The sequence below is a fragment of the Bolinopsis microptera genome, chromosome 3 (genome assembly GCF_026151205.1).
Source record: "Bolinopsis microptera isolate Bmic1 chromosome 3, MBARI_Bmic_1.0, whole genome shotgun sequence".
NCBI classification, from domain to species: domain Eukaryota; kingdom Metazoa; phylum Ctenophora; class Tentaculata; order Lobata; family Bolinopsidae; genus Bolinopsis; species Bolinopsis microptera.
In genome coordinates, this window is record NC_087074.1 from 11,349,197 (window position 1) to 11,370,964 (window position 21,768).

Consider the following 21,768-nt stretch of genomic DNA (forward strand, 5'->3'; position numbering starts at 1 on the left):
AAAACAAATAACAGTTGCACACAAAATTTACACACTATATTATATTGTACACATTATCGCGGGTATCACTCAACAGCCAAGCAAGGTATTGTTTTAATAATATAATTTCTCCGGTTCTGGATGAAATAATGTGTAATGTGATACGTGCGCATGATATTGATACAATATATCATAATAGTGTGTAATATAATATTGTGCGCAGTTACCAGTACGTGTTCACGACTTTCGGGGATATAATTCCCGGAGAGAATTATAGTTGTTACAGTACGTTCGGTCTTTTGAAGTTTCGGAAACTTTCATGTAAGATTTAATTTTGCTTATCTGTTCAGTTGTTTTGCCTTGTTTCAATTATGCAGAGTTGATATGATGCAAAAGATATGGTGTTTTAATCTTAATCATAATACCGAGGAGTAGGAGGAGGAGGTATATGTGAACAAACATACATGACGTACATTATACAACATGTACATTGTACATTGTACAGCATGCAAATCGTACAACATGTACAATAAGGCAAGTTGTGGGTTCAGAAGCTTTCATTCTCAGAATCTCAACAACTTTTGTTAATCAGTTGTTCAGCTACACTGCCATGTTTACATTATCATACAGAGGATATGATGCAGTAGAGAGTACTAAATCATTGTACTTGTAGACACGAAGGTACCTCTCTTATACGTGAAGAGGTGCAGGCAGCTTATTTATTAGTGTCACCTATTATTAATATTATAATATTATATCAACTATGTTGAGATTCGTTAAAAGGACCGCAATCACATCATGTTAGTGTTACCATCCCACAAAGAGGAGACCATGTCATTCCTCCAGCAAAGCAGCTGAATAATTAATGTTTATTAATTTATTGTGCAATATTGCCCTTTCTAATTAGTTGTAATGACTCTTTTGTTTCATCTTCCAATCTCAATACGTCTGCAGTTGAGTTAGGGCGAAACGTCAGAGCTTCCACCGCGGTGACTCTAACAATTGTTTATGTAGTCTTTGTTCTTCAAGTTCAATTCTTTACAGACTAATATTAAGTTTATCTTATTTACTTCTTTCAGTCTCATTTAAGTTACTCGGAAAAGAGATGTCCATTATTTCTTGCTATCCTGCGGTTGTCATGAAAAGTGAAATTGTCAATTAAATACTTATCAGCTCTTCAAACTTTCAAAGTTGTTGGATAGTTGGAAATTATAAGTATAAATCAGGATCTTTTTGTTTGTGCATTTTAATTCATCTAACGAATATTGTTCCTTAGACAACGCAGCTATTAAGATTCATTTTTTCTTAAAACTTAACATTTTTATAGTTTTATTTTTAAACAAGCCGCCTGGGTTGCCGGCGTCAAAAAATATTCCATTTTTTCCTGTTTGGCGGTTGCAGATTCGCTTTATATTTTACGCAACTTTATGTGCAATCTTGCAATTAAGATGAAAACAGTTTATATACTGCGCCTTAATCATAATGGAGCCTCAGGGGCTAACACACCATAAAGCTGTTTGACTGCATGTTCATTCGACAACTGGCATGTCTCACAGATCATTGTCCCAACAGCTTACGGCCATTACTCACAAATTAGCAATCATCCTTGGATCATTAAAGATAGCGGAGACTGGTGTTAAATCCCCACCTAATTCTTTCCGCCGCGGCTCATCTCTCTATTTTCTCAGACTAACAGATGATCTTTTGCCTTTGTCTTTTGTCTTTTTATTTGGCCGCCCTACGGTGCTTTATAAAAATTCATTTTTCAAACCTTAATCGCGATGGCAGGCTCTTGTTTTATATTTGTATCTCTGGCAATGCTGGGATGTACAGTTGGACTAAAATTGTTACTTAATTGATAGATAATAACTTAATAAATAAAGCAACAGACTCCGCTTGAATTTAATAGGCCACTTCTAAATCTCATTGCCTTTAATTCGGCGTATATAAAGATAATGACAAAGTCTAAATACCTTGAACCACACTCATTCCTGGCGATTATAATAATAATATGTCAATTAAAAGTACAGTTAAAATAGCAGGATTGCAGTCTTAGATTTCATAATAAAGTAATAATGCCAGCCAACTCAGAGTGCCCATTAGAGTTAAACTATAGAGTAACCACTGGTTTCTTAGAGATTGAAACGGGGTTTAGACTGGTCCGCATATCTCTTTTGTTGCCCGTTTCTTTATCTTAGCAGTTACAACATACATACTACATCATTTCCACTGTAGTAGACTGTACTGCAGCCCAAACTTTAATCCTGGACAATAGAGTTACAATCGCTTTTATAGCGTAATTTCTAATCCCTCCAAGTTTAAAGTTAATTCTACAGGCAGTTGTGGAGTATCACTGAATGTTTTTGATTTTACAAACTATTAATCTGTTTTTGCTCTTTTGAGTGGGTCGATCATATAATTGATGTTTTGGGACAAAGTGAGAGTCTCCACTCAGTTGTAAGACTGAGTGGAGACTCTCATTTTGTACCAAAACATCAATTGTTTTTACAAACTGTTGAATTTACATTTAGATTGTTTGCATGCAAACTTGAAGAAACGTGCACTGGAAATAGAATCGAGCTTGTAGCATGCAAAAGCAGTTTATTTTATCGTTTTATCTGCCATTGAATTTGAGGTATGAAGCAATTTATACAGTTCCGTAAACTTACGCACATTATTTGTATGCCTATCATCAGTTGCTTTAAAGATTGGTTAAAAGGTCACTACCACAATTGTTCAATAAAAATTGTGAATTATGTTCCAAGAAAGTTAAATCATTATACCTTGAGAGGGTATCCACAATTTCTAATGAACATATATGAAATTGTTGAATATTGCTTTGAACGGATATTTTGACAAACTTTGAGGAAATGATGATTTGATTACGCAAACCAGAAACCCCCCTCCCCCCTCGTAATCATTTGAAACCCCCTCCCCAGTCCCCTTTTAAACTATTAAATATTTGTAATCGTAATATCGATACTGATTACATAATACGACGTACCACTGTCACAAGTCACAAACCCCTTATAATGATACCAAACCTCAAAGACCGTAATCGGAGTGCAAACATGTTTTTGTTATTTAAGTGTTGATCGTTGAAGCATCATTGTTATTCAGCACAGACCATGTTTAAGAGTTTTAAGAAAGGAGAAGTTGAAACTTCCTTTTAACTTCAAGGATACCTGTTTTTCCTCTGCTTTTCATTCCAAGGGGATCAAGAATTCAACAGAACCGGAAAGATGATAAGCGATAGGATTAGTTCATATTATTATTTATCATCGTGTAAATACGTAACGCGAATTAAATAGGTAGTAATTATTTTTTAGTCTCTTGAGTCTTGACACCACTTTAGGGTTAGACGGGTTCCTGCTAGTGCTTATAATTCATAGTGATATTGAACCCATATTATTCAGTATTCACCAGGCCACCAACTTTAATCATGTTTTATTCTAAAAGTCATGCAATGGTGACCATTTCAGAACCTGTTAGTCCTCGTAGTTGCAGTAAAGATTGAGCGAGTTTATCGATTGAGTATCACTAACATACCACATCTAGCATACCATATCTAGCATACCATATCTAGCATACCATATCTAACATACCATATCTAACATACCATATCTAGCATAGAAAACTAAACGAAAACATTTTCCATAATTCAGCCCTTCTAAACCGAGCTCCCTAGCCTTACCCTAGCCCCACCCTAGCCCCACCCTAGTCCCACCCTAGTACCACCCTAGTCCCACCCTAGCCCCACCCTAGTCCCACCCTAGCCCCACCCTAGTCCCACCCTAGCCCCACCCTAGCCCAACCCTAGCCCCACCCTAGTCCCACCCTAGCCCCACCCTAGTCCCACCCTAGTCCCACCCTAGCCTTACCCTAGCCCCACCCTAGTCCCACCCTAGCCCCACCCTAGCGCCACCCTACCCCACCCTAGCTCCACCCTAGTCCCACCCTAGTCCCACCCTAGTCCCACCCTAGTCCCACCCTAGCCTTACCCTAGCCCCACCCTAGCCCCACCCTAGCCCCACCCTAGCCCCACCCTAGTCCCACCCTAGCCCCACCCTACACATCTCCCTCTATTAAACTACTATTACTTTTACACGGGACATTAGATCACGACAACATCCCACTTTGAGGCCAAACAGAGCAGATTGTTAGTCTCCAACAGCTGCTATGAACAGAAGGGGTAGTCTACCTGCCTTTTGTTTCCCTTGTCTGGGAGTACCAATAATCTTGGTAGCATGGTGGCGACTTCATGGGTCTGGTCGCGGTGTAGTGAATTAACTGGATAATGTTATCTAACAAAAGGTTCTCCTCCACATCAAGTCATCAATTTAGATGTCCTCGTTTAGTTAGCGTTTTCCTGGTCTCCGTCAGTTTCTCCTCATAAGCCTTACTGTTTATAGTATGGTTATTCCTTATCAGCTTACATTTTCAACTTATTTCTTTACTATTGCACGTTGCATCGTTATGAGTATTATCTTATTTTATAATGGTTATTATTATAGTGCTTTTTTGTTTGGTCAGACTTGAATTGTCCGGCAAAAATGTAATAGTATTTTACATTACTCAATAAAATTAACGACCAATTAATATCTCTGTTATCAGAAAGTAGCATTTTGTTGCTAGTTGGCATTTAAGATTCATTAATTGCATAGTCAACTTAAATCCTGAGTATTACTAACTTTTAGCACAAGATCTGAATTTCGATTGAAAGCAATTATGAATTAGCATTATCAATTATTAGGAAACAGATCAATGACCATAAATCATCGCAGGTATAACAAGGCCAATGACCTGAAACATCATGATAAAAAACCCGGCAGCAGACCACACACAGGACCTTGCAAACGGACAAAGTAACCAACATGAGGGTCAGGTGACTCTAATGAGTAATGGAGGCTCACCCCCGGCCCCGCAGAGTAAGAGAATGGTGAAACAAGATACCGTGGGGGACTATCTGGACGACGCTGATGAGATGGAAATGGACGGGGTGGACGTGGAGGTCAGGTCCCCACTCTCCCCCGGTCTTGGTAACCTCTCCAAAGTCCTGGCTGTCAAGTCTATGGCAACCAAGTGGAGGAAGAAGGTTATCAAGAAGAATGATCTGAACATGGCCTTCTCGGATTCGCCTCACGTGCCTCAGGTGGATGCTTGTCATGCCATGTACTGGACCAAGCGAAGGTCTGTCCCTCTTAAGAACTATCACGACGAGGCTAGAGCAGAAAAAGATATCTCCAAGTTCCTCGAGAACCCAGTAGTGTTGTTCAAAGTGAGAGGACAGCAGTGGAAAGACATTGCACACGAGATGTTGGAAAATATCAGGGTGCTGAAACCCAGCTTGAACCTGAACGTAGAGCGCACCTACAAATGTCTGATAAGTGGTGCTGGAGATTACACCATCCCAGAGTTGGTGCAAGGCCTGGTCTACAACCAAGAATCAGACATTATCTGCGAGCAGAGCTTTGTGGTGGTCCTTGGTTCAACCCCCGCCGTTTTGGAGACCCAGACCTCCTTTGCCATTCTGAAGAACTCCGTTAATCTAGGAGCTCTAATGGCTGAGGTTAAAATGATATGCATGATCCTCTCCCCGGTAAAGAGCAAACAGACCAAGTCTGGGATAGAAGTAGGGAGGACGTACACAACGCTACTCTCTGATCTGGAACTGCGGAGAAGGTTGATGGAAAGCAAGACTCCAGCAGAGTTTGCTGCAATTGTTAAAGAGGGCTGCACTCATGTAATGGATAAACATACTGAAGTGTACAAACAGGAGAAGGTGATGACACAGGAGGAAGAAGAAGGAGACAATAATATCTCTCCTGTTACAAAGTTCTTCAGAGATATCATGCCGCCTGGTAAACTCCTGTGGAGGGACATTAAGCGGAGGAAAAAACACTACATTTCAGATTTCACGGAGGGCATGGACAGTTGGAGATCTATCAAAAAATATGGCACGTCTATCATCTTCTTGTACTTCACTTTGCTCTTGCCTACCATGGCTTTTGGGGTTTTGAACGCTGACAACACCTATCAGGAGATTGAGACCAGGAAGGCTATCTTAGCGCAGGCGTTCGGTGGTATTATATTTGCTCTGTTTGCTGGGCAGCCACTGTCTGTTGTTCAAACCACAATCCCCATCGTTCTTTTTATTAAACTGGTTTGGACATTCAGCCATGATTTGTTCAACGTGGATTTTTTAACTTTCTACACACTGGTGGGCCTTTGGAATGGATTCTTTCTAATCGTGATTGCTTTTACCGGGGTTAGTCAAATCATGGCCTTTTGCTCCAGATCTACGGAGGAAATAGTGGGTATATTTACCTCAATAGCTTTCATAGTGGACAGCATGAAATATGTGAGCAAGCAGTTTAGTCAGTACTGGTGCGAGGAAAGTGGGTGTGACAGGAGTGTTGCACTGGCAGTCTTCATTGTGACATTTGGGACACTTTTCATTGCCTTACAGATCTACAATTTCAAGTGGAGTCCATTCCTCAGCTCCGGGAAAAGGAAGTTGGTGGCGGAGTATGCTCTGCCTTTCTCCGTGCTCGTTATGTCACTAATTGGCTCTTATTTCATGAGTAATGTTAATCTAGAGACTTTTACAGATGCGAAATATGAGATGGAGCCTACGTATTCGCCGTTTGACTATCGGCCCATGAAGTTCTACGGGTGTTCAGAAGACCACCACGTGGAGAGAAGAGCAGCCACGGACGGGGAGGCTGAGGAGCCTTGCAAAGCCATCGGAGCTGCATCTTTCATCACAAGCGCAGCTCTCGGGTTTATAGTGTCCATGCTGTTCTTCGTGGAGGCAAACCTAGCAGCCAGTATGGTCAACAATCCTCACAATAAATTAAAGAAAGGGTCCGCGTATCACCTTGATATGTTGACGACAGCCATCATCAACATTATCCTGAGTATATTCGGGTTGCCCTGGATGCACGCCTGCCTGCCAACATCCCCCATGCACGTGCGAGGGCTAGCGGACGTGGAAGAGAAGGTTGAGCTGGGGTACGTGAAGGAGATAGTAGTGCGGGTGAGGGAAACGAGAATAACAACCCTGATAGCAAACATCCTGGTCTTCATCTCCCTCCTCATGATCCCCGTTCCCCTAGAGTACATTCCGATCCCTGCCCTGTACGGGGTGCTCCTCTTCATAGCCATTTCCTCCTTGTCTGACTTCCAGCTGTGGGAGAGAGTGTTGTTGATGCTGACCGAGCAGACTCTCTACCCGCCCATACATTACATTAGGAAGGTGCCGCAGAAAGCTGTTCACACCTTCACAGCGCTGCAGCTCCTTCAACTGGGCGTGCTTTGTGGCCTGTCATTTTCTGGGATAGCTTACTTGAAGATGCTCTTCCCCTTTATAATAATCGCTCTTATACCGATCAGAAAGTTTTTGATACCCAAAGCTATTCACGAAGATCATTTGGAAGCATTGGACGGATCACATTAATGACTTAGTGGAGGAGTGCATGTTTTAGACTGTTTTGTTGATTATTAAGTTTTAATATATCAGACGGAGCTTATTAGTCTGGAACTTTTAAATACTTTTTGAAGGTTTTTAGCCGTTTTTAGAATTATTAAGAAAGTCTATTATGAGATAACATGATGTGCATTCTGCATATTGTGATAATGATATTTTGAGGGGTATTTAGTAAATAAATTATAAAGCCGTGTTTTGGATTGATCTAAATAACTATGACAGTGTCTCCCGCAGATAGTATTAAGAATAGGAGAAATTGTAGTACCTTGTTATTCGTTGGAACATGGAAAATCATAATGTACCATTATCAATTAGCTTTGAACTTATAAAATTTTCTGATCTGAGATGATTGAGGGAAAGATCCGGTACATTAATTTATTTAACTATTGAGTGTAGCATTCATTGATCATTTGCTTGAATTATTAACTATTTGATATATAAGATTTTAATAATTAAGAAGTCTGGGTGATAGCAATTTTATGTGAGCTTTGATAATGTCCGTCAGACAAAGTATTCTGATAATTATTTTAAAGAGAGTTCCAAGAAACCGATATTAGCGACCATCAGTTAGCCGACTGATTCTCTGAATTTTATAGTTATTTTAAAAGGACGATCACATGAGCTTCTCCCTGGTCAACGTGACCAGACTATCTTGTTGTTAAACAGAGCGGAAATTGTTAGTTTTGTAGATTTATGGTAAGATTGAATATAACTTCGACACTATTCAGACCAAAGCGTTTTCCCAATCAGTTTCAACGAAATTACAAGATGATTGCCATCAGAGTCACTAAGTAACTGACTAAGTAACTGAGCTACCGCGGAATGAGCACAACTTGGCGATCTGGAAATAGTATAATAGACAATCAGTACTCTTTAATAACGACAATGTTTTAAACAACGACATGTTATTTACAAAATTGACATTCAAATAGACAATTAATCAATAATTAATGGTTCATTAGTTATCAAGATTAGAAACTGGCTGTTTAATAAACTCACGTAAATCATGCTTGCCAGAAACACTTACAAAGTTGCCATTTTTAACACCAACTTTTATCAAACACACGGTATAATAATATAAACCCTGATCAAGTGGGTAGTGTTTGTTATAATTAAAAAATTGTTTTAAATCTGATCAGATAATAATGAACTAAGGTATTAAGGTATAATTCAGGTACAAACGAGGCGAATTTCTGTAGAAGAAAAGCAACAAAAAAGTAGCTCTGTTGTGATTAGTGAGCAACTAAGGTGAGCAACTACCTTTTTTGTAAAACTCCAGATAAGTTTAGGAGGACTGAATAGCACTCAGATAAACTAGATATAAAACCACAATTAATATAAATAGTACATTACAGGTGTGTTACCAGTCCGTGGATACTGGACCAGACGTTCGCGTTGGTCGCTTTAAATCGAGCCAATCGGCAATCAGTCAACATGACCGGAGAATAACCATCAAGGGGATTATCCCGCCTGATGACTATCCCGCCTGATGACTATCCATTATAAGGCATAATATTATCACAGATCCTCTACCTAACCCTAAACAAATCTCAAGAAGGCAGTATTCAGATAGCCCGACAGGTGTCCATGGACAGTTGCCCACGGACAGTTGTCCACAAACATCTTATGGAAAGTTGTCGACAAACATCTTATAACATTATATGACCGCATGACAGTACATTGGATCAAGCAGGGTTCACATCTTCGCAAGCACGGTTGATTCACACCATCGCACGCGAATTTCAATCAACTAATTACCATCATTGAAATTTGAATGGTATCATGTATGGTATTTTGGATGCAATTAATTATGACTAGCATTGCCATTAATGGGGCCGGGGGTCTCTCGAAATCAACTTTTATATAATTGTTTCTGAAAGAGGGGAGTGATATCTATCAGCTGCTTTTAATCCCATTGAAAAATATTGTTTCTAGCCGAAATTATCGCCGGTTGAAGGTCAGCGCTTATGTGTAATTGTATTGCGCGAGCGATTTTAAATCGCGCGTTCTGAAAATCGAGTCTAAAAATATATCTTCTCCTACATTTTTTGAATAATCACCCTCAAACTTTCAGGATAATATGTTCTTAGGATCAGTTAGAAGAGAACTCTAGAGCCAGAATTTTAAGATAGGCCTTTAAAGAGTTTTAATTCGATTTTGAAAATCTTGGACCTCTAAAAATCGGCAAAAATCGATGTCCAAGATTTTCAAAATCGAATTAAAAATCTTTAAAGGCCTATCTCAAAATTCTGGCTCTTCTAACTGATCCTAAGAACATATTATCCTGAAAGTTTGAGGGTGATTGCTCAAAAAATGTAGGAAAAGATATATTTTTAGACTCGATTTTTAGAACGCGTGATTGAAAATCGCTAATACAATTACACATAATATAAGTGCTGACTTTTGACCAGCAATAATTTCGGCTAGGAACAATATTTTGCCATGGGACCAAAAGCAGCTGATAGATATCACTCCCATCTATCAGAAACAACTATAAAGTCGATTTCGAGAGAATTTTGATGAAGACTCCCGGCCCCCTTAATTGTAGCGTAGTAAATTGCTGGATCAAACTATTGATTGGTTACCAGATGTTATGACCGCATACCAATCATTAAATTTTCTGACATTAAATGGTACATGTATGGTATCTTGGATATAATTAGTTACGAAGTTACGACTAGCATTGATTGTATATATTACTCAATGAAATAAATGATTACGATTTAAATGTGGTTTATAAGTCGTTCGTTTTTGGTGGAGAGTTGTCAGTTACCATCATTAACTACAACAACAACTATACCAATTTCTGACATGGTACTCTTCTGTCTACTAGACGAAATCTATGGACCCACGGTCTCCATAGAGAACGAGCCTTCCTATTCCACAAAAACCTTCTAAATAGCTCCATGTCATGATGTGGACCCTGCTTGATCCAGTGCCTGTTAACTGTCCATAAGATGTTTGTGGACACCTATCGGGCTATCTGGATACTACACTAAATAACGCTATAACCAAAACCCAGCCATAATTAATACATCCTATATCCTGTTAGGTGATACACACTCTCTGGCTCGTAGGACTATTGGACTAACCCCCCTACAGCTAGTATAGTGCCTCGGCACAGAGTGGCTTAAGGTTACCGAAAAGGAGATAAGCCACTCAGGCCATCCCAACTTGTGGGAAAGACCTGCCCTTGTATAATATTGTATATTGTATATCCTGTTAGTCAGAAGAGGTACATTAGAAACTGTTAGTCAGTGTAATAAGCGCCAACCGCGAGCACAGAACTTTTTTTCTCCGATTTCGATAAATTTGGTACCAAAAGTTGTCTAAAAATGTGAATAAAATAAATCCACCGTGTAGCAATTTTCGCTAAAAATGCTACACGGCGCTTGTTTGGCGCGCGTGCTTTTTTCGCGCAAATTTTTAGTTTTTGGCCTATAACTTTAACATTTTCAGTTATTATCACATTTAATTATTATGGCATTGTAATCAGCTCATCGAGACGAAACTTTTAGTACTAATATTTTAAGATTTAAAGGAAAATTATTTTCAAAAACTTTAAATCTGAACACAAGGGTCCCCCTTGTGTGAAATTTTGAGCAAATTTTTGAAAAATTTAGTGCTTCAAAAATTATAATTTTTGTACTAAAAGTTGCGTCTGACTAAGTTCATTTCGATCCTGTAAGAATTATTTCAAAAAATTCAATATTTTAGGAGTTATATGCATTTTAAGCAATAAATTACCTATCTTTCGTCCTTTGTACACTCTTGCGATGCACAAAAGGACCATATACAGCTCGACGTTATCGTGCTACACGGTGAATTTTCATTATTCACACTTAGAGGCAATTTTTGATACCAAATTTATCAAAATCAGAGACAAAAAATTCTGTGCCAGCTCATGGCGCTTATTACATAGACTATGTGTAAAGTACTGATATTATAGCGGAGCAAACAAAGCGGCTATACCCCATCTGCTGAACAGTTATGTAGTTGGCAAGGCAAACCTGAACAGCTATGCAGTTGGCAAGGCAAACCCGGCAATGGAAGTACTATTTTTTCATAACCCCCACAATGGAAGTATTATTTTTATAACAACACCAGGAATTAATTAATTTGTTAGAGTACTGAACTCAAGAAGGCTGAGAACTGGTATTTTAATTTTTAACCAGCATGCATGACCTCAATATTCAGAGAATGAATTGTATTGCCGCGTTGTCACGTGACATCGAGGTTTAGTGAACAAGTGCGCCCGCAACAACAAAACGTTTTCGCGCGCTACAACTTCAGTAGACTTTGCTAGTTGTGGGAACAAATTTGCCAGTGGTCATCTGAACTCTAATAAAAAACAAGGTCACGGGATACTGGATAGTCAGATCTCTATTCTGAAACGTGAACGTTTGTGTCTGAACTAACTGAAGAACCTGGACATAACTGTACCAGCTCACTTAAATTGCAGCCAAGTATCTCTGCATGCCTCAAAGTAACAAAAGCCAATGTTTCAGTAGCAATTTCGAGGGTCACACCGTAGGACATGTTCAGATATTGCTGAGTCCGATCGTTCGTCTGCTTCGGTCTGATGGTCAGAAAAGTTAAGAAAGATCGTTTGAAATCGTCCACATCCTTCAGTTTCTGGAATGTAACGTCGATGTCTCCGAGCTGGGATGCTTTCTCTAGTAATATGCTGGCAAAACGCCAGTCTGACCGGATCTCATATGGCTGAAATTTGAACAGTTGATAATTGTCAATTCCTTTATGAAAATCAATAGTTTGGAGTTCGATTTTAAACCAGAGGACAGAGAGGTCTATAAATTTAAGGTTTAGCATAAGAAACAAGATCTTTAAATCTGAGCATAATAAACAAGATCTAAAACCGAAGATGAATTGTTAAAGAGACTCACCACAGGGTAGGTATCAGAAGTGTCCTCTATAACTTGACTCTCAGTCATTTTCAGATCCTTCAGGTCCTCCAAATTGTTTGGCAGATTGTCAATATTAACGGGAGCAAAGCAGGCCGCTTGAGCAGACCTACTGTCCTCATACTCCGACACAATCCTGCTCCTTACACTGCCCTGAAACTCGTCCAGATCAGTATAATGATAGTCCGGTACAAACTCCTCCTCCTTCTCCTCCTCCCCCTCCTCCATTGTCTCTCCTGACTCGCTACTCCCCTCCTCCTCTTCCTCCTCTTCTCCGAGTATCTCCAACTTTAGCTCCGCGTACATCATCTTAGAGCATGCTAGTTTAGCGATCTTCTTGCTGGAGCCGCGCCCCTGTTGAGTGTGTGATCCTATACACACTTCTAGCAAGTAGTCACTCCGACTCCCTCCAGGGGATTCTAACACTTGGTAGGAGGGCTTAGCTAGCTTGTGTCTCTGTATAAACTCCTGGGGTAAATTTAGGTTAGTTACTTGACACCATCAAGATAGGAAAGTTTAACATGATTTTCGGAGCCATTTTCCGTTTCTACTTTAAACGTTTTAAAATCTTGACTCAAATACACATGTATGCTTGAACGTGTCAACTTACGTGTAACAGAGCTACAGCATTTTTCCTGATCCTCCTCCCGGCCCCAATAACTCTCTGCTGAGATACCTCCTGAGCGGTTATCTTCTCTAGCTCTTTTACTATGTCACGTGCTGCATTGTTCTTTGCTTCTTGTTTTGTTTTCCCTGTTCCTACTTTGTCCTGGAGAAAGGGACCATTTAGACAACACTGGTAATAGCACGGCAGTAGAAATTAGACATACTTTCACGAATAGACGTAGTTTTCAAGTTTTGCTCAATTTGAAACAAAATTAATGATGGTCAGGCCGGTCGGATAGGAAGAGGAAAATAAAACACAAAATACGCACTGTATTAGTGTGTAAAAGTAAAATCTCCAGTTTCTCCTAAAGTGAATTTAACCATTTGTAAAATAAAATCCCCACAAGTAGCACTCACATACAATGACGAGATCAGGAACACGGAGTGTCAGTGAGTATAGGATCCCAGTAGGGGTATCCGAGGGAACACATGACACTACTACTGGCAGTGAGATCTGCTTCCGGGTTAGGTGCTTGTTAAGGAGATCCAGGTAGTGGTTCTCTCCTTCCGTCATCCAACCTTACTGAATTAGTTTTATTAAGCTGTTATTTTAGGTTATTTGTGAGGTGATTTGGCCTAGGAATTCTCAAATTAACTGAGCTCAATGTTATCAAGTTCAAAGAAAAGTATTATAAATTATTCATTAACTAAAGGTGGAGAAGCAAAGAAAGACAGTTGTTGTGATTTTATGTAGATAAATTATTGGAAACAAAAAATTACAGAATCAAAGAAATTCATGCATTGTTGTGGAAGTGCCATCTTCGTAAAAACCTCTTACCTTGAATTCAATATGTTGACACTTGAAAAGTTTTTAAAATAAAAAAATATTATATTAAACTTTCGAAAAATGATCAAAACATGCTGTAAAATATTTGCAGCTTTAAAATCGTAAATTCATTCTTGAATTATTATACAATAACTTTTCAATTAAAAATTATTAATTGATCATCATTTTTAAAACAGTATACAGGGTGTGTCAAAATTAACTATGTTGATTTATAAAAAATGATAAAAGTTCATTCGGACCCCCCGAGTGGCTTGTAAAATGTACACTATTATCTACATAACGTATCAAAACAAACTAATCATCGACCATTAAACCACGTTACTTATCATCTAAAAACCACATTTATGTCCGCTCAATTCACTTCTTCTTCTTGTTCTTTCCACCACCACTACCAAAGAACATGGCAGCCGCCACCCCAGCAATAGCTACCCCCGCAATAGCCGCTCCAGCCGCTATTGGTGCCACTATATCAACCCAGGACTCCTCCTTCTCACTCTGAACACTAGAGGAGGGTCCGCTAGAGGAGAAGGTCCCTACTTCTTGTTTCAGACTTGGTTGTGAGCATGTTGTTGAGACTAGTGATCTTCCTGGTTGAGATGAGATGCTACGTGGAGGGAGGGAGTTAGGACGGGTACTGGAGTTAGGAGAGGTACCGGAGTTAGTACTGTCTCCAGGGTTGGTATCCGGGAGCAGGTTAGTGCTAGCATCAACAAACTCATCACGTGACTCATCACGTGACTCGTTACTTCTGCCTTTGTTCTTTAGCACTGCTACTCCACTGATAAAATGTAATTTTAGTGGTTCTACAATATAAATGCACTATCATCCAACATGTTAACACTTAACAGTTTTCTTTTAGAATCAGTACCTATTGTTGCAGATTGAGTTAATTTTTGACACGCTGGGCAATGTTGAGCATTTCAGCAAGTTGTTTTATGGAACTCTTTCGTAAAAATACTTTAGAGCTTTTATTTAGATTAAAAGGAAATGAGATTAAGTAACAGTACCAACCTTGATACAATTTGTAAAGCGGTCTGTTCGCCAATTCTCCTATCTTTCACCACATCGAAATAGATCCCATTTTCTTTAGTGATAACATACGGAATTTTACCTGCCACTATTCGTCCTAATCCACTGAAAATAACCTTCGGTTATAAGTTTATAAGTTTATACTAAATACCATCTTACCATACATATCTAATGCCCATTCTAACCAAATTTAAGTTTGATACTTCCAACTTCAATTTCTATATACTAAGGTTAAACAGTAAAAACAGAGAATTTACAACAAAACCATAGCAGTTTAAAAACCCGACCAAAGGCAAAATAAACAGTAAGACAAACAGGTAACAAGAATTGCGCCCGTTGTTTCGTTTAGGCGGACGCTAGATTTCCATTCCACATTTACTATAAATTTAAGTATAAGCTCCAATCAGCTCACTTCAATCTTCATGATAATAATATTGATAAATTAAAACGTCCATTCGTAACCTTCCACTTTAAATTTTTACAAAATGGTGGATGGAAAAAATTAAAATAAATAAAACAAACATTTGCTGGAGAGTGTTGGCATCAGCTTCACATAGGAACTTATCAGTGTCCGTATTATAGTAGCACTCCCAATAAGGGCTGGACTGATCATGCAGGATAACACTGCACGAGGTAGAGGCAGGAGCTCTTCCTATCACTATCTTACCAAGGCCTCTGAAAGAAGGGTTTTTAAAAATAACATCAGGAAATTAATTGTTATATTGGGGATACAAATGGCATTTTGATTTCGTTTTCTAACGTAACCAGTGTAAGTTTACACAGTAACTGAATAATACATTATTTACCAGGTTACTAAGTTACTTGATAGTTACTAAGTTACTTACTGGTTACTTAGACTCTGTGCCTCATTAGGAGAAATGAACTGTTTGATAGAAGTGTTGTAGAACTGTAGAGACTCTTCTTTTGAAGAATCGTAAATTATCTCAAACCTGTTGTAATAATAAAGCGTCTTAAACAAAGCAATTCTAGTGATATTAGAACTGGAAACTGGCACTGATATTACTACTGGCACTATAACTAAAAACTGCCAAATTGAATTTATGACTAGTAGGCATGAATAGTTATCAGCCATATTATGGACCAAAAGTAAAGTTTCCCAACTTACTGTGCCATAGTTTCACGGTCTTTAAACAGAGCTTTCAGTGAACTAGTTTTCAGTGAGCTAGTTTTCAGTGAACTAGTTTTCAGTGAACTAGTTTTCAGTGAGCTAGTTTTCTCGAGACTAGAGTCGCGCGTTGGCCCTTCCTAGTGGACATGAACTGTAGAAGTTCTTATAAGATGTATCTGTCAAATGGTATAACGTCGATTTAGTATTATAACAATGATAATATAACTGTCGATGATCATTATCTTTTTGATATAAGAAGTCCTTCAAGACATACATTTTATTAAGTTAAGCGTGGCAATAAAAAGGTCGCAAAGACGCAAATTACGAGCCAGTGGATACTTCATTATTTATTCTCATTTTACTTAGTTAACAGCATTTTTATCTTCTTCAATTAGTGATAAATCATAGTTGCCATTATGGACGAGGAAGGACAGCAATGGACAGAAATAATATTAAACATTATAATGCATTCATACAATACAATGGTCTAAAACGATATTACACAATATAGTAAAATAAAATATATATTATGTAAAACAAAAATTTGATAAAAATTTCGACTGTTTTGGTTCGACTAACGTTTGCCGAGGTTTAAGATGAAATAAAATCATAGAACTATTCATAATCAACAAGGTGCAGGTTCGTGATTTTCTTCGACAAAATCTTAAATCTCCAATCTCCATGCATGATTCAAATCAAAATGAGCCGTTAAAAATTTTAAAATTGAAGTAAGATTACATGTTAACGTTGACTTAATCATTGTCCTACTCTGGGATTCAATTCTTGAAACGTTCTTTTTTTGCTCGTCATCTTCAAAATAAACCTTTCCTTGACGGTACTTCCTAGAAGCAGCACACGGCCCATTTCGGACTTGCACGAGTTATAATTAATTAAATTGACGGTAAAACACTCTTTCTTCGTTTTCTCTTCTCCCCGAGATAATTATATTTAAGAAGAGCACCAAATGTAACTGTCGCTGCTGCAGCTACAACAGCTACCACTGTTGGAACTGCGGTCCCTATCAAAGGTGTTGCAGCAACACTCTGCAGGGAAGCAAACCACGATCCAGCAGCCACGCTGCCAATACCAGACTGGATCCAAGCAGCTGCTGAACCAGCCGCTACACCTGCTGATGTGAATCCCATTGCAAAGGGGACTGAAGCAGCTCCAGCAGCTACTGCTGTGGTTCCACCTGCAACTGTTCCTCCAACCAAAATTCTGGGAGATAAATTTATGTGTCGGGTTTTAGCTTATCTGGGCGTTTGAGTGCTTTTTTAATGGGAGAATCTGAAAAATTGTAGTAGTGGACAAAACATACGCCTTATCATTTCTTGTAAATGGACACGTTCAAAAAAAGGTGGCACTAGAGATTGATTTTTTTAAATGCGTTTTAAAAATAGTCATTGTTCTTTGTTGGTTGATATATCTATCTATACCTATAGAAATTCGATTAAATTTCATGATCCTGAAATCACGGAGTCTCTAGTGCTTATATTACAGGAGTTATCGTTATTTGTGTGCCAATGATTCAAATATCACACAATTAGAAATGCAAGATGAATCAACACTAGATAATCTGAAAAGTACTATTCACAAAGACGTCAAAATTGATATGGTGATTATAATGCATGTAAGGAATGGAATGTCTTATCTGAAATTGTTATTGGTGCCAAAATGATTCAAAAATCACAACTTAAACGTTGGAAATGAGCCTATTTTGAGCAGTGATTATTGAATCATCTTACGTTTTTATTGGCTTTCTATCATTTTTTAGGGTACAAAATAGTTTTAAATAGTATTAAAACCAGTTAATATGATTCAAAAATCACATTTTCGTTAAAGGTGCGCTAATAAGTCACACTATAGTAAGCCTTAAATTAAGTGCACGATATGACAATTTATATCCATTCTATGATTCTTATTATGTGATTTTTGAATCCATGTCTAAGCTTATACCATATTAAAGGCCTTTGAGCGATAATTTTTGGTCTCGGTGCTTAAATGATTCAAAAATCACACAAATCTGGCCACCAAATATGTAATTTCCTTTAAAGTGTGATAATTGAATCATACGTAATGTTCAAGTTGTAATGACATTTTGAAAGTAAAGGTAATGAATCGATAATCACATTTCAAAAATCCGATTAAGTATTATATGTAACTGATATGATTCATTTGTCACATTATGGCGACAAAATTATCATGGCTTGAGCTGTAAAAGTACTTGCCTAGTTTACTCAGTTTAAAATCAGTTTTTTGTGATTATTGATTCCACTATACTCTAATAACGAACTTCTCCATGACCATAAACAAGTGTCACAACAAATTACTGCAGATTTACTATGAATACCAACCTGATATAGAGCCAAAAAGTGATACATTCCCCTGATACAGCATAATTTCAATACATGCTCATTTATGTGATTTTTGACTCATTATGGCACTTTTAACCATCTAAATTCTCTAAATATTAGTTAGCATGATATAATTGTGATTGATAGAGTTCATTGTTACAATCGTTCCGTTGATATTCATATCACATTCATCATTCTAAAACACTTAGTCAGAATTAACCCTGTGTGTGATAATTGCATCGTAACGCCACATTTAACCGGTGATACTTTGCACTTTTAACACTCAACTATCTCAAAAAGGTTCAATAATCACATTGAGAAGCAGTACACACTCACAGAATGTAAATTCATCATTAGAGGTGCAAGAAATGAATATTTTGTGATTTCTGGCTCATATCTGCACAATTAACAGATATAAAGAGATGAATGACTTAATTATGTGATATTTGAATCTTTTTGGACCACATATTAAAATTTGGTTAACTTTCATAGCATACTCATTGAGATACAAGTATTTTAAAATGCTTCACACAATTTTGGCAGTGAAAAATCAATCTCTAGTGCCACCTTTTTATGAACGTGTCCAAATCACGCTTATTATATGACCTCAAGTTTCAAAGTATTAACGATGGTCGGTAACCCTACATTCACTACAATGATCGGTGGTTCGGAACTAACTTTTCGTTAAGCTCATCATTCTCACTCTCTAAAAATCTTCTTCTGATAAATCTAAATTTATTCATAATTTTGTATTGCCGAAGAATTGGCTGATGCCTGTAATTTTGAAATGATCAGAAGATTCAGAGCAACGATACACTGGCCGATAACTGAACTAATTTGTATCAGGTCCTATGAAGCGTCTGGACTATAAATAATTATTGTTAAATTAAAGTCGTTCAACTTCCAAAATCGCTATTTTCTTGATAAAATGATCTGTTTGTCTAAGTAATCAATGCGACTTCAGTTCATATCTTGAATCGACTTCTTGGATCTATGTCTTTTGAAAAATCATAAATACCTTTCAAACGATGATAGTTGATGTCAGAGAAGGGAACAGATTAGAGGGCCGATCCAAGAAATGAACCCAGAAAACAAAACAGATATTGGGATGAAAAGAGAGCCATTCTAAGAGAAGACATGGACAATCGTAGGAGGATGAAATGGAATCCTATCCCACAGTACCGTGAAGTGGATAATATTGGAGAGATTATTATTATTGTACTGTTTAGAAGTTGTGTATGGATTGAGAGGGCAAAACTAATGAGGGGGTCGCAGAATGTTGATATAATTATAGTGATGAGTTTAGTTTTTGTGTGTGTGTGTGACAAAGAAAACACAGACTGTTTTATTCAGTTATTTTCTTTGAATTTTGAGAGAACGATAAAATGAACAGAGCAAAGAGCATTTTAATAATTCAAAAATTCAATTCTTTGGAAAAGATCAAAATCAGGGAGGGGGGTCTTCATATTCAGGGGGCTGATTCCCCCCAAGACCCTTATTGTTTCCGTTAACATTTACACGTTCATTGTCATCATCATCATCTAGCTGATCTTCATATTCCTCTAACAATCTATTCTCTGACATTAAAGCCTCAGCTTCTTTACTAACTATTAAACTCTCTCTCTTCTCTCTCCTCTTCTTCAGACATTTACACGTTCATCGTCGTCATCGTCATCTAGTTGATCTTCATATTCCTCTAACAATTTCTTCTCTCTAACTAAACTCTCTCTCTTCTCTTTCTTCTTCTTCACGTGCTTGTGCAACAGAACACCGGATGTTACCGTCCCTGCTACAGCCCCAACAGCTAACACTGATTGAAGTGCAGTTCCTATGAAAGTGGTAGCTGCAATGCTCTGCATGATAGCAAACCAAGATCCAGCAGCCACGCTGCCAATACCAGATTGTATGGCAGCGGCTGCTGAGCCGGCAGCCACACCAGCTGATGTGAAACCCATTGCAAAGGGGACTGATGCTGCTCCTGCTGCCACTGCAGTTGTTCCGCCAGCTGCTGTTGCTCCAAGCAGTAATCTGATGGAGTAATTTTAAAATCAGGATTCAGATGATAATAAATTTACAAATCGCAAGGTAATATGGGGGGGGGGGGGGCCGGGGGCTAATTTTTATCACTGACCAAATAGAGGCAAGGGGAGAATATAACTTACTTCTCTTTAAGTTTTTCTTTCTTATTCTCACGATCAATTTGCTCAATATCGTCAGTTAGAGAGATAGATTTAGGATTGGGTGTTTCATCTGCCGGTTCAGATATTAAGCTGTGATCAGTCAAAACAATTTTCAAAGTTGCGACACCACTGAAGGAATATATTATATAATATTATGTTTTGTAGTAGTGGAACAGCAATACTAAGGTAATGGGACTTAGTATTGCTGTTCCACTACTACAGAAATAATCCTGATAACACTCGACCTCTGCCTGATCCAGAGGATATCACCATTTTACCTTCACACAGACATCGAACGCTGTAAGAAGATGACGATCAGACCTCATTAATATTATGTTTTATTTAATGATTTATTTATTGGTTAGTTAACACTTTAACAAATTGTAAGGAAACATATTTTTATAAATCAGCATTTAATAAATTATACGCCGTAATTTACTGGGCTTCTAACGCTCTAGCCTATATTGAGCAGGTCGTATAATCATCATCTAAGTAACCAAGTGCATAGTACAATGAGCTGAAATAAAATAACCTTAGATCAGTAAGTCTCTTAGCCTCAGTCTCGCTGATACACGTAGACTTTGTTGTATCAAAGAAGCGTCCTGATGAAACATGCAGCAAGATGACGTAAGGAATGTCATTAATTTCTATTTCAGCAACTCCGCTGAAAGGGGGTTATTTTTATTATGAAAACATTAAAAAAATAAATTCCATTTCATAGGGATACTCTTACTTCCTTTGGTTAAATAGATTTTTTAAACGGTTCAAGTACACCTATTCAACAAACAAAACAAAAAACAGCCGGCCACTTTTAAACTATTTTAGGAGTATTGAATTACCGTAATTCTGATGTATTTTCCTTCTTTCTAACCAGATTTACCTGGTGATAAGTTCTGACGTTATCTTCCGATCAAGAAACTTATTGTCCAAGGGATCATAGAAGTTTGTTGGTCCAGGACTTTTCCTACTGTAGATTATGATGCGTTTCTTCTTTCTATCTTTCTCCATGCCGGACTATATAATATTTTTACAGTTTTGACTCCCGATAGGTACAGGGTGGGCCAAAAGTCAGTACCCATACGTTGGGTCTTATACCTCCTCCGTGTTTTATATTTGAGAGTTTTTGCTTTGCAGATGGCATACTGTACCTACTTGTTCGAAGGTTCCGTCACCAAAATTTGAAAATTCGATTTTTGGGGGCCACACCCAATCAACATTGAATTGATTATACTA

General features: G+C 38.0%; 4 protein-coding genes across 4 annotated transcripts; 1 reads left to right on the plus strand and 3 right to left on the minus strand.

The window, feature by feature from the left end:
• Positions 1-4,767: 4,767 nt before the first annotated feature.
• LOC134812818 (solute carrier family 4 member 11-like) lies at positions 4,768-8,302 on the plus strand. Its single transcript, XM_063820392.1, has one exon. It carries the CDS (start codon positions 4,793-4,795, stop codon positions 7,436-7,438), a length of 2,646 nt encoding a protein of 881 aa, XP_063676462.1. The 5' UTR covers positions 4,768-4,792; the 3' UTR covers positions 7,439-8,302.
• Positions 8,303-11,603: 3,301 nt separating this feature from the next.
• On the minus strand, positions 11,604-13,585 carry LOC134812820 (uncharacterized). The gene is made up of 4 exons (XM_063820393.1): positions 13,418-13,585; positions 13,001-13,159; positions 12,373-12,858; positions 11,604-12,190 (listed from the first exon to the last, which is right to left on the minus strand). The coding sequence occupies exons 1-4, from the start codon at positions 13,568-13,570 to the stop codon at positions 11,852-11,854; spliced, it is 1,137 nt and encodes a 378-aa protein (XP_063676463.1). The 5' UTR covers positions 13,571-13,585; the 3' UTR covers positions 11,604-11,851.
• A 523-nt stretch (positions 13,586-14,108) lies between these two features.
• On the minus strand, positions 14,109-16,134 carry LOC134812209 (uncharacterized). The gene is made up of 6 exons (XM_063819469.1): positions 16,061-16,134; positions 15,999-16,030; positions 15,718-15,822; positions 15,395-15,547; positions 14,855-14,977; positions 14,109-14,621 (listed from the first exon to the last, which is right to left on the minus strand). Exons 2-6 carry the CDS (start codon positions 16,004-16,006, stop codon positions 14,201-14,203), a joined length of 810 nt encoding a protein of 269 aa, XP_063675539.1. The 5' UTR covers positions 16,007-16,030; positions 16,061-16,134; the 3' UTR covers positions 14,109-14,200.
• Positions 16,135-19,995: 3,861 nt separating this feature from the next.
• On the minus strand, positions 19,996-21,768 carry LOC134813184 (uncharacterized). The gene is made up of 4 exons (XM_063820871.1): positions 21,416-21,768; positions 21,068-21,199; positions 20,518-20,664; positions 19,996-20,383 (listed from the first exon to the last, which is right to left on the minus strand). Exons 1-4 carry the CDS (start codon positions 21,541-21,543, stop codon positions 19,996-19,998), a joined length of 795 nt encoding a protein of 264 aa, XP_063676941.1. The 5' UTR covers positions 21,544-21,768.

Bases quoted from the DNA above. Each gene is read 5' to 3' on its own strand.
- LOC134812818 (XM_063820392.1), top strand. From the start codon at position 4,793: ATGATAAAAAACCCGGCAGCAGACCACACACAGGACCTTGCAAACGGA.
- LOC134812820 (XM_063820393.1), bottom strand. From the start codon at position 13,570: ATGACGGAAGGAGAGAACCACTACCTGGATCTCCTTAACAAGCACCTA. The intron at 13,160-13,417 runs GTATGTGAGTGC...CCCTTTCTCCAG, and splicing joins GTGTTCCTGATCTCGTCATT to GACAAAGTAGGAACAGGGAA. The intron at 12,859-13,000 runs GTAAGTTGACAC...AATTTACCCCAG, and splicing joins ATGCTGTAGCTCTGTTACAC to GAGTTTATACAGAGACACAA.
- LOC134812209 (XM_063819469.1), bottom strand. The intron at 15,548-15,717 runs GTAAGTAACTTA...CCCTTCTTTCAG, and splicing joins GCACAGAGTCTAAGTAACCA to AGGCCTTGGTAAGATAGTGA. The intron at 14,978-15,394 runs GTTTGTTTTATT...GGTTATTTTCAG, and splicing joins GCCAACACTCTCCAGCAAAT to TGGATTAGGACGAATAGTGG.
- LOC134813184 (XM_063820871.1), bottom strand. From the start codon at position 21,543: ATGGAGAAAGATAGAAAGAAGAAACGCATCATAATCTACAGTAGGAAA. The intron at 20,665-21,067 runs GTTATTTTATTT...ATATTCCTTCAG, and splicing joins AAGAGACTTACTGATCTAAG to TGGTGTCGCAACTTTGAAAA. The intron at 20,384-20,517 runs GTAAGTTATATT...TTACTCCATCAG, and splicing joins AAAGAAAAACTTAAAGAGAA to ATTACTGCTTGGAGCAACAG.